At 41.2% G+C, this 13,267-nt stretch overlaps 1 protein-coding gene across 4 annotated transcripts in view; it reads right to left on the bottom strand.

The window, feature by feature from the left end:
• The window catches only part of anxa6 (annexin A6), a 36,254-nt gene extending 31,610 nt beyond the window's left edge, over positions 1 to 4,644 (bottom strand). For all 4 annotated transcript variants that reach the window (XM_046859486.1, XM_046859488.1, XM_046859487.1 and 1 more), the window contains exons 1-2: positions 4,492 to 4,644; positions 1,367 to 1,426 (exon numbers count right to left, since the gene is read on the bottom strand). In XM_046859486.1, coding sequence (XP_046715442.1) covers positions 1,367 to 1,375 — 9 coding nt within the window. In that variant the 5' untranslated portion in view covers positions 1,376 to 1,426; positions 4,492 to 4,644. The remainder of the gene's footprint in view (positions 1 to 1,366; positions 1,427 to 4,491) is intronic.
• Positions 4,645 to 13,267: the final 8,623 nt, after the last annotated feature.

Here is a 13,267-nt window from a genome sequence, read left to right as displayed (position 1 = left end):
CTGGTTTCTCTCAAGGTTTCTTCCTTATGCCATCTCAGGGAGTTTTTCCTTCACCACAGTCGCCACTGACTCACTCATCAGGGACAAACTTACACTTATAAAGAACATCTCATTGATTCTTTATTACCACATTATCTGCTTTGAGACAATGTTCGTTGATAAAATGATAACTATACAAATAAAAATGTATAGAATTGGAACATATCGTATCGTTTCATATTGTATTGTATCATGTTGTATCATAAATCAAATTGTTTCATATCGTAATATATGATACAACATTTATATCATATAATATCATATCATATAACATTGTATCATGCTGTATCATATCAAATCATATCATTCCATATTGTGTCATATTGAAGCGGATTTTATCATCCCATATTGTATCATTTAAAATCGTATCGTATCGTATCATATCAAATAGCACCATATCATTTCGTATTGTATTATATAAAATCTTATAGTATCACTTCATGTTGTATCATATCAAATCGTATCGTATCGTATCGTATCATACCATAGAGTATCATAATCATCTTAAATCGTTTTTATCCTATTGTATTGTTTCATATCAAAGTGTACTGTATCGTATCGCATCATATCAAAACATATCTCAAATCGCATCGCATCTTACCACCAAATAATATCGTATCAGAACTTATATCAAAACTCATAGTATCTAATATCAAATAGCATCATATCAAATCATACCATAGATCAGATTGTATTGTATCGTATCATATGGAAACATTTCGCATCATATCGTTCTGTCTATAGAAACTTCTCATAATGTATCCTTTTGTAACTCAGTACCAACTTATCATATCAAATCGTATCGTATCGTTAAGTATTGCATTGTAACAGAGTTAGTAATGTCTGCATTCCGTTACAAATATTTCAGCAGGACAGAAGAGTTTATAGAAATATATAGAATATTATAGAAAAATCTCAAAACTTTGGCAGTTTCAAACATAACCATAAATAAAAAAAAAATAATTAAAATGCAGCTACATGTATGCTTTTTACCAACACACTCAAGTGTATTACTCTTTAATAAAAAAAAAAAACATGACATAAACCATGAAGTTTTCATGAAAAAAGCATGTGAAAGTTCCTTCTGTGTCTGATTTGTGTGATGCACATGTGTGTGTGTGTGTGTGTGTGTGTGTGTGTTTGTACTGTTCCGCTGCTTCCTGTCCCACTCAGTAAGAGAATCCAAGACACCGGACGCTGCATTCAGTGCAGCAGAAATGCACTGCAGTGACTCAGCAAAAATCAGCCTCAGGACCTCAGCATCATCAAAACCCTGTAAAGGTCTTTCTCATGCGAAACAGAAGGTGTGATTTTAGCTTTGCCTTACCTTGCCCATGATGTCTGTCTATTCGAAGGGTCTCCGTGGAATGATGGACTACAATTACACCTGGGGGGAAAAAATTTCCTTCTTATTTGTTATGTAGATGTGAGGTGGAGGGTTCGGTCAAGCACAAGGTTAGGAGAAGACATTGGTATTAAAAAGAGTTTCATCATACATGCACACAAGATCTTCTTTGTGAACATCCCATTCTACATTTAGTCAAGATAGTCAAGTATTAGAACATGTGTTGCTGTTAAAATAAGCTCCACTCTTCTGGCAAAGAAGTTTTACTGGATTTTGTGGAGATTTGTGGAGATTCATTCATCCACAAGGGTGTTAGTTAAGTCAAGACCTGGGGTGCAGTGTTCACATTCATCCAAAATGTGTTCCATAGTATTGGAGATCTTTATGTTGAACTTATGTAAAGCATATCTTCATGGAGCTTGTTTTGTGAACGTGCTGGAACAGGTTTGGGTCTCCTAGTTTATGTTAAAATGTAATGCTATACACGCTATACAATTGTGTATATCCAACTTCATGGTAACAGTTTGGAGAGAACCGGAGATGGCGGAAAAATCAGGTGTCCCGAAACATTTGTCTGTAAAGCGTACGTGAAATAATTCCGTGTGAACATTTGTATCAGGCTGAAATGGACGGAATTACGGATTACAACGTTACAATTGACTCTATTTTTACCAACCAACATGAAGACGATTGATCGATTGGATGTGAACGAATGACGGCATGTTGTTCTGACAACATCTGGTATTACGTCAAACAACTGAAGGGTTCTCGAGTTGGAATCCCACTTTTTTTCGACTACCACTGTTTACAGGGACATGGAGAGTGTAAAGCACAAAATGAGACTTTTATCCAAGATGGCTGCCATCAAAAGATTAATAGCTTTTTACAATTTTTTTCCAAATATAAAAAGCTTAGTATAGCTGACTTAGGGGAAAAAAAGTGGCTTTTGATATGAAATAATAAATATGAATGATATAAAGTTTATAGGACAAGGAAAGAGGAATTTCATGAACATGAAGTTAATTCATAACTTCCTCCTTAGTAACTGCCTGGTCAGGGTCACTTTGGTTTTAATTTAGCTACTAGTTTGGTTCTGTTTTGGGAATGCAAATTCACTAAGTCCATTAGAAAATAATAATAAAATATTATAAAATATGTTTTTTTTACTTTCACTTCATAAGTAATGGGGTTTCTGACACACGGTAATCTGTAGCTATTTGATTTTCTGAACCTTTATATCTGCACTTTAATTCGACTTCAATGTTGGAATTAACAAAAAGTTTGTTTCTTTGTTTGTTCATACATTTCTTTCCAAAATTCAATCCACACTAACCACTCTGGGATCACTAATATTGTGTTTAGGTGTTTCTTCTGGTTTAGGCCACGCCCATTCACATTTAAATCCAAATAGAAATACGAATATTTGGAGCAGGCACACGGGTGTTTTATAGATTACAGAAAATCCCAGTGTGTCATAATCCACATTATAAGTAGCACAAGATTCTGAACATCAGAAGGATGAATGATCTGATTTCTTCACTTATCCAAACAGCTTCCGACTTCCACGTCCCAGCTACGTTCTGCACAAGCGGTAAACTGTGTGCTTTTTCATTCTGAGCCTGGACTTCCCACTTTGAACAGCCAGGGTACAGCTGGAGTACATCAAGGCTCATTTATGACTCAGTCATAAGGTATTTGAACAGCAAAGTGAAATGAGAAGCTGCACGCTTAAACCCGGGGAGTGTGTTTAATCGTCCCATTTACATTCACTCACTCAGTATACAGTCAGTGTACAGAAACCCCCAAAACCCTGGTGTCTGGCCTTGTCTCCACCCTCCACCCTCGTCTCCACTGGAAAATGTCAATTGGAGGTGGGCCGGGCGGTTTTAATGCAGGGCCACGTTTTCCACAGGATACACACACACACACACACACACACACACACACACACACACACACACACACACTCCCTTAGAGATCACACAGTGTGGTTTTTGTCTCCCAAGCATGGAAGCATTATATATATATATATATATATATATATATATATATATATATATATATATATATATATATATATATAAAGACAGTATATAGAGAGTAGATTAGATATCAGATCTGTACATTGTAGTTTCTACTGTACATACTGCTTTATCTCCATATCTTTCTATCTATCTATCTATCTATCTATCTATCTATCTATCTATCTATCTATCTATCTATCTATCTATCTATCTATCTATCTATCTATCTATCCAGACAAACACTGAGTGCAGCAGGAACACAGAAACTTTAGGTTCACAGACTTTCCTGCAAAATTAGGGAGGAAGTAAAGAAGTGTGTTTTACCATCATGCTATCTATTTTCTACTTTCTCTATATAGGAGATATATTCTATATAATATTCTATATCATTTAAAGTATAATTACATTCTGGATGTGTTTAATGAGTAGCTAAAATGTAAAAATGTATACACGTGAAGAGATAAAAAAGGAAGGAGAGCTGTTTCTTATATATATATATTAAGACATTGAGTTGAAAGCCATGTCCAAAAATAGACAGAGAGAGAGAGAGAGAGAGAGAGAGAGAGAGAGAGAGAGAGAGAGAGAGAGAGAGAGAGACATTTCCTCAGTTGCCACACCCAGGGGTCTCAAGTCCCTTTCCCTATAATCTAGTTTTATATACAATATATTATATAGTACTGAATATAATACACTATTCAGCACTGTGTGATTATTAAATCCGATAACACTTAATAAACACTTAATACACACTTAATACACACTACACACTTAATACACACTTAATACACACTGAACACAAACATGACACGCTTTATAAAATATACACCAAGCAATTAAAGTCATTTCAAGTCGTTATAAAGTTCTCTCTCTCTCTCTCTCTCTCTCTCTCTCTCTTTCTCTCTCTCTCCCTTTCAGGATCCCGTTATCTGCTCACGTCATGCATTTAGAAAACTCATTCAAATGCTGCAACATGCATTAAAGTTAAAACACTGGTGAAGAAATTGTGTGTGTGTGTGTGTGTGTGTGTGTGTGTGTGTGTGTGTGTGTGTGTGTGTGTGTGTGTGTGTGTGTGTGTTTGCTTACCTCCCTGTGCCTTAGCTCTTCCTTGCAGAGTCACACACACGGTTGTCTCTCTCCTGACTCTCGCACGTTCAGAACACACACACACACCACATATACACACACTGCACCGCCGCAGTCCGGCCCCAGAAATGAGCGACAGTAGAAACCCGCAGCTCTCCGGTGCGCTCTGCTCGGGGGCGCCTCTGACGTCATCACGGCCGCGTGTCACGCGCAGCTCCAACTTTTCTTTTTACTTCCTATTATATTATATTATATTATATTATATTATATTATATTATATTATATATATATATATATATATATATATATATATATATATATATATATATATATATATATATATATATATATATATGTATTATCTGTTGTGTTGTGTTGAATTACATTGCAACTGTAGTATTATTACCTAAACTAGCCCTTAATTTTCAATATATATAATATAATATATATAATATGAGTTATGCTGCTTTATATTGTTTATAATGCTTTGTTATGTTCTGTCATATGTTAAGGTTTGTTGTCTTATGCTGTGTTATACTGTGTTATAATGCATTATATTTTTAATTGTAGAAAATACTTTGGTTACAGTTACACATAATTTATTCTAAAAATACATAAATATATCATGTAAATATTGCCTCTATTGAAAAATCTTACTCATGTTTTGTATTTTTCTCTAGTACAGCTAGGTGTATGTGACGTTATTGTTGTAGCTGTTGTTGTATTAAGTGTGGAAGGTGAATGTATTTAAAACTAAATCCGTGAAAAGAGATTTTTGTTCAGTGAGGGAGTTCTAAATAATAGCACATAAGGAAAATTATAGTAAAAGGGGGAAATTTCATTAATGAAAAAAATATATAATAAAAATGACTACTACTACTACTACTATTACTAATAATAATAATAATAATAATAATAATAATATCCCAAGATGAGAATTTGGACAAAAAGGGATTTGTAGTAATTGGCCAGGCAGAGCTGGGAAGGATGTGCTCTAAGTTAGTGCAATAAAAGATGCATATAGAAATTTGTTGACTAGTGAGGAGAGTGTGTTGAGAAGATGGAGGGAGTATTTTGAGCAGCTGATAAACGAGGATAATGAGAGAGAGAAGGTTGGATGGTATGGAGATGGTGAAGCAGGAAGTGGATAGGATTAGTAAGGAGGAAATGAGAGCAGCGATTAAGAGGATGAAGAGTGGAAAGTTGGTTGGACCAGATGACATGCCAGTAGAAGCGTGGAGATGTTTAGGAGAGATGGCAGTGGAGTTTTTAACCAGATTGTTCAACAAGATTCTGGAAGGTGAGAGGATGCCTGAGGAAAGGAAAAGGAGTGTGCTGGTACCGATCTTTAAGCATAAGGGAGATGTGCAGACCTGCAGTAACTACAGGGGAATTAAGGTAAACAGTCGCACCATGAAGTTATGGGAAAGAGTAGTGGAAGGCAGGCTGAGAGAAGAGGTGACCATCTGTGAGCAACAGTATGGTTTCATGCCAAGGAAGAGCACCACAGATGCATTATTTGCTTTGAGGATGTTGATGGAGAAGTATAGAGAAGGACAGTAGGAGCTGCATTTTGTGTTTGTGGATTTAGAGAAAGCGTAAGACAGGGTGGAGAGAGGAGTTGTGGTACTGTATGAGGAAATCTGGTACGTCAGAAAAGTATGTGAGGGTGGTGCAGGACATGTATGAAGACATGAAGAAGTGTGACAGCAGTGAAATGTGCAGTAGGAACGACAGACTTGTTTAAGGTGGAGGTTGGACTGCATCAAGGATCGGCTTTAAGTCCTTTCCTGTTTGCAGTGGTGATGGACAGGTTGACGAACGAGATCAGACAGGAGTCTCTGTGGACTAGGGTTAGGTTTGATTATAATTAGGTTTGACTATGATGTTTGCGGATCATATTGTGATTTGTGGTGAGAGTAGAGAGCAGGTTGGGAAAAGCCTGGAGAGGTGAAGGTACGCGCTGGAGAGAAGGGGAATGAAAGTCAGTAGAAGTAAGACAGAACATTGTGCATAAATGAGAGAGAGGGCAGTGGAGGGGTGCGGTTGCAGGGAGAAGAAGTGGTGAAGGTGGAGGAGTTCAGGTACCTGGGGTCAACAATGTAATGGTGTAGTAAGAAGAAACGAGTGTAGGCAGGGTGGAGTGGGTGGAGAAGAGTGATAGCAGGAGTGATTTATGATAGAAGAGTATCTGCAAGAATGAATGGGAAAATGTATAGGACTGTGGTGAGACCTGAGATGTTGTATGGATTAGAGACAGTGGCATTGAGTAAAAGACAGGAGGTGGAGGTGAAGCTGGAGGTAGCAGAGCTAAAGATGTTGAGGTTTTCATTGGGAGTGACGATGATGGACAGGATTAGAAATGAGTTTATTAGAGGGACAGCGTATGTATGATGTTTTGGAGACATGGTGAGGGAGGCGAGATTGAGATGGTTTGGACATGTGCAGAGGAGGGACATGGGGTATATCAGTAGGAGAATGCTGAGGATGGAGCCACCAGGAGGGAGAAAAAGGGGAAGGCCAAAGAGGAGGTTTATGGATGTGATGAAGGAAGACATGCAGGTGGTTTGTTGGAAAGAGGCAGAAGAAGAGGACAGGGGGGGTATGAAGACTGATGATCCGCTGTGATGACCACTAATAGGAGAAGCCAAAAGTAGTAGAAGAAGAAGGAGAAGTAACAACAATATCCCAAAATGGCAAAATATGTTGTATTACCAACAAATAACAGGTAAAAAAAAAACCTAATGGATAAAGATGATATTTCATTCAATTCAGTTTTGTGGCAAAAAGCCTTTCTGTGATGGCATGAGGAAGAAACCCTGAGAGGAACCAACCTCAAAAAGGGAACCCAACCTCCTTCTCGACACTGAATGTTCATTTATTACAGTTACATCATTGTTAGAAGGTGTGCAGTGATAAGACACTTAAATGCAAAACTGTTAATGCACCTTGTGGTCCTGAGACATTGAAGCTGACTGTTGATTTTTAATTACAGTCTAAATCTATCAAAGTTCTTGAGATCTTCCACTTCAACCCATGTAATGCATAACTTCATGGGGCTGCTTTGTGCACAGGGGCATTGTCATGCTGGAACTAGTTCAGGTGAAGGCAAAATTTCATTCTCCAGCATCCTTCTATACAACTGTGTGACTCAGGGTAACATTTTAGGGAGAAACCACAGATGGCTGGAAAAGGTGTCAGGAGACCCAATACTTTTGGATGTGACTAGAGTGGTATAGGGCTGAATTTGCAGGTAATTACATAGAGGTTTAACAGTCATGTGTGTGTGTGTGTGTGTGTGTGTGTGTGTGTGTGTGTGTGTGTGTGTGTGTGTGAGAGAGATTTAGCCGAGAGTGTAAAACACAGCAGCGCTTCATGTGTTGAGCCCTGACCGAGCTATTTCTGTAAGAGCACAGGGCCATTCCTGTAATACGCCAAGGAATTTAGAGCAGCACACACACACACACACACACACACACACACACACACACACAGAGCCAGCTCATACTTGAAACACCCACACTACCATAATCTCAATTTCCCCATAAGGTGGTCTGAGTTTTGTCAGGAACATCAGGAACTAACAGTACTTATGCTCTCTTACACACACACACACACACACACACACACACACACACACACACACACACTAGTTTTTCTTCTACATTTAAATTACATTTTGTAAAAATTGCTTTCATGAACCATCTGATTAAAAATTCTAATAAAATGTAGAACGGTAAAAAAAAACATGGCCTACAAACATGGCCGCCATGAACTCCAACTCCCACATCTCACATGCTTCAGTCTTCTTTCTTCCTTAAATTCAAATCCGAATGCTGTTTATCACATACATGACCTACACAGTGTAGCATGCGGCGATATAAAATAGAAATATAACCTCAATACACAATGTAAGGTCAAAAGTACTGGGACACCTGACCTTCACACCCATATGTGGTTCCTCCTCGAATTGTTATCACAAAGTTGAACACAATTGTACAGGAGGTCCTTTAATGCTGTAGCATGACATTTTCCCTTCACTTGATCTAGGAGACCCAAACCTGTTCCAGCATGACACAAAGCAGCTCCATGAAGATCTACTGTACATGGGTTGAAGTGGAAGATCTCCTGCTATAGAGCTCAAACCCTATTGAACACCTTTCGGATTATTGTGAATCATTTTCTCACCTCCTCACCTTCTCACCTCCTCAACTTCTCACCTCCTAACCTCCTCACCTTCTCACCTTCTCACCTCCTCACCTCATTTTCTCACCTCCTCACTTTCTCACCTCCTCACCTTCTCACCTCCTCACCTCCTCACCTTCTCACCTCTTCACCTCCTCACCTCCTCACCTCCTCACCTTCTCACCTCACCTTCTCACCTCCTCACCTTCTCACCTCCTCACCTCACCTTCTCACCTCTCACCTCCTCACCTTCTTACCTTCTCACCACTCAACTCCTTACCTTCTCACCTTCTCACCTCCTTACCTTCTCACCTTCTCACCTTCTCACCTTCTTACCTTCTCACCTCCTCACCTCCTCACCTCTCACCTCCTCACCTTCTTACCTTCTCACCACTCAACTCCTTACCTCCTCACTTCCTCACCCACTCAACTCTTTACCTTCTCACCTCCTCACCTTCTCACATCCTCACCTCCTCACCTACTCAACTCCTTACCTTCTCACCTCCTCACCTCCTCACCTACTCAACTCCTTACCTCCTCACTTCCTCACCTACTCAACTCCTTACCGTCTCACCTTCTCACCTTCTTACCTTCTCACCACTCAACTCCTTACCTCCTCACCTTACCCTCTCACCCTCTCACCTCCTTACCTTCTCACCTTCTCACCTCCTCACCCACTCACCTCACCTTTTCACCTTCTCACCTCACCTTCTTACCTCCTCACCTCCTCACCCACTCAACTCTTTACCTTCTCACCTCCTCACCTTCTCACCTCCTCACCTCCTCGCCACTCAACTCCTTACCTTCTCACCTCCTCACCTCCTCACCTCCTCACCTTCTCACCTCCTTACCTTCTCACCTCCTCACCTTACCCTCCCACCTTCTCACCTCCTCACCTTCTCACCTCACCTTCTCACCTCACCTTCTTACCTCCTCACCTCCTCACCCACTCAACTCCTTACCTTCTCACCTCCTCACCTTCTTGCCTCCACACCTCCTCACCTACTTAACTCCTTACCTTCTCACCTCCTGACCTTCTCACCTCCTCACCTTCTCACCTCACCTTCTCACCTCCTCACCTTCTCACCTCCTCACCTCTTCACCTCCTCACCTCCTCACCTCCTCACCTTCTCACCTCACCTTCTCACCTCCTCACCTTCTCACCTTCTCACCTCACCTTCTCACCTCCTCACCTCACCTTCTCACCAATTTACCTTCTCACCTCCTCACCTTACCCTCTCACCCTCTCACCTCCTTACCTTCTCACCTTCTCACCTCCTCACCTCCTCACCTCACCTCCTCACCTTCTCACCTTCTCACCTCACCTTCTTACCTCCTCACCTCCTCACCTACTCAACTCTTTACCTTCTCACCTCCTCACCTTCTCACATCCTCACCTCCTCACCCACTCAACTCCTTACCTTCTCACCTCCTCACCTCCTCACCCACTCAACTCCTTACCTCCTCACCTCCTCACCTTCTCACCTCACCTCCTCACCTTCTCACCTTCTTACCTTCTCACCTACTCAACTCCTTACCTCCTCACCTTACCCTCTCACCCTCTCACCTCCTTACCTTCTCACCTTCTCACCTCCTCACCTACTCACCTCACCTTTTCACCTTCTCACCTCACCTTCTTACCTCCTCACCTCCTCACCTACTCAACTCTTTACCTTCTCACCTCCTCACCTTCTCACCTCCTCACCTCCTCGCCACTCAACTCCTTACCTTCTCACCTCCTCACCTCCTCACCTCCTCACCTTCTCACCTCCTTACCTTCTCACCTCCTCACCTTACCCTCCCACCTTCTCACCTCCTCACCTTCTCACCTCACCTTCTCACCTCACCTTCTTACCTCCTCACCTCCTCACCTACTCAACTCCTTACCTTCTCACCTCCTCACCTTCTTGCCTCCACACCTCCTCACCCACTTAACTCCTTACCTTCTCACCTCCTGACCTTCTCACCTCCTCACCTTCTCACCTACTCAACTCCTTACCTTTTCACCTCCTCACCTTCTTACCTCCTCACCTCCTCACCTACTCAACTCCTTACCTCCTCAACTCCTCACCTACTAACTCCTTACCTTCTCACCTTCTCACTTTCTCACCTTCTCACCTTCTCACCTTCTTACCTTCTCAACCTACTCAACTCCTTACCTTCTCACCTTCTCACCTTCCCACCTTCTTACCTCCTCACCTCCTCACCCACTCAACTCTTTACCTTCTCACCTCCTCACCTTCTCACATCCTCACCTCCTCACCCACTCAACTCCTTACCTTCTCACCTCCTCACCTCCTCACCCACTCAACTCCTTACCTCCTCACTTCCTCACCCACTCAACTCCTTACCGTCTCACCTTCTCACCTTCTTACCTTCTCACCCACTCAACTCCTTACCTCCTCACCTTACCCTCTCACCCTCTCACCTCCTTACCTTCTCACCTTCTCACCTCCTCACCTTCTCACCTCACCTTTTCACCTTCTCACCTCACCTTCTTACCTCCTCACCTCCTCACCTACTCAACTCTTTACCTTCTCACCTCCTCACCTCCTCGCCTACTCAACTCCTTACCTTCTCACCTCCTCACCTCCTCACCTCCTCACCTTCTCACCTCCTTACCTTCTCACCTCCTCACCTTACCCTCCCACCTTCTCACCTCCTCACCTTCTCACCTCACCTTCTCACCTCACCTTCTTACCTCCTCACCTCCTCACCCACTCAACTCCTTACCTTCTCACCTCCTCACCTTCTTGCCTCCACACCTCCTCACCTACTTAACTCCTTACCTTCTCACCTCCTGACCTTCTCACCTCCTCACCTTCTCACCTACTCAACTCCTTACCTTTTCACCTCCTCACCTTCTTACCTCCTCACCTCCTCACCTACTCAACTCCTTACCTCCTCAACTCCTCACCTACTAACTCCTTACCTTCTCACCTCCTCACCTCCTCACCTCCTCACCTTCTCACCTCCTTACCTTCTCACCTCCTCACCTTACCCTCCCACCTTCTCACCTCCTCACCTTCTCACCTCACCTTCTCACCTCACCTTCTTACCTCCTCACCTCCTCACCCACTCAACTCCTTACCTTCTCACCTCCTCACCTTCTTACCTTCTCACCCACTCAACTCCTTACCTCCTCAACTCCTCACCTACTCAACTCCTTACCTTTTCACCTCCTCACCTTCTCACCTACTCAACTCCTTACCTTTTCACCTCCTCACCTTCTTACCTCCTCACCTCCTCACCTACTCAACTCCTTACCTCCTCAACTCCTCACCTACTAACTCCTTACCTTCTCACCTTCTCACTTTCTCACCTTCTCACCTTCTCACCTTCTTACCTTCTCAACCTACTCAACTCCTTACCTTCTCACCTTCTCACCTTCCCACCTTCTTACCTTCTCACCTACTCAACTCCTTACCTTCTCACCTTCTCACCTTCCCACCTTCTTACCTTCTCACCTACTCAACTCCTTACCTTCTCACCTTCTCACCTTCCCACCTTCTTACCTTCTCACCTACTCAACTCCTTACCTTCTCACCTTCTCACCTTCCCACCTTCTTACCTTCTCACCTACTCAACTCCTTACCTTCTCACCTTCTCACCTTCTCATCTCCACACCTCCTTACCTACATCACTACCAGATATACTTTGCATTCTTTTTTCTTCATTTTCTTCTGTTAGATTCTGTTATTCTTTTTCCTTTCTTTCTTTCTTTCTTTCTTTCTTTCTTTCTTTCTTTCTTTCTTTCTTTCTTTCTTTCTTTCTTTCTTTCTTTCTTTCTTTCTTTCTTTCTTTCTTTCTGTGTGTTTTTCTTTCTTTCGTTCGTTCGTTATTTCTTTCGTTCTTTATTTTGTTTTTGTTCTTTCTTTTGTTTATTCTTTCTTTCTTTCTTTCTTTCTTTCTTTCTTTCTTTCTTTCTTTTGTTTGTTTGTTCGTTCTTTCTTTCTTTCTTTCTCTCTTTTTCTTTCTTTCTTTCGTTCCTTCTTGCTTTCTTTTGTACATTTGTTCGTTTTTTTTCTTTCTTTCTTTCTTTCTTTCTTTCTTTCTTTCTTTCTTTCTTTCTTTCTTTCTTTTTCATTCATTTGTTCTTTCTTTCTTTCTTTCTTTCTTTCTTTTCTTTCTTTCTTTGTATTTTTCTTAGTATTTCAGCTGATTGTTTGGAGAAAATAATTTTCTGGATCCACGAGTGTAAAGCAGTTTTTATAAAGCTGACATTTATATACTTGTTTGGTTAAAGTACATCTTCTTACTGTTACATTACACAGTGTGTTGCATAGAAATAAAAGGAACGTGCACGTGTCTCTCAAGAAACATAACAAACCAGGAGTTTTCATTACGACTCAGAAGATAATTAGAATTGTCTACAGTTCAATTTCATACACAATGTTTCTCTCTTCCGCTCCCTAGTGTTCAGGAGAGTCACTGTGTTTGTAATAAACTTTTTTTAATTTGAATCTCTCATACCATTTCAATTATGTAAGACTTTCCATAATCCCATAATAAAGTCATGTCACGTGACAAAAAAGCACCACAAGTGTAACCTTCATATCCAACACATCTCTCTCTCCGATTTCACGTCCGA

Source organism: Silurus meridionalis, chromosome 10 (assembly GCF_014805685.1).
Source record: "Silurus meridionalis isolate SWU-2019-XX chromosome 10, ASM1480568v1, whole genome shotgun sequence".
Taxonomy (NCBI): domain Eukaryota; kingdom Metazoa; phylum Chordata; class Actinopteri; order Siluriformes; family Siluridae; genus Silurus; species Silurus meridionalis.
This window is presented reverse-complemented; position numbering and strand designations above follow the sequence as displayed.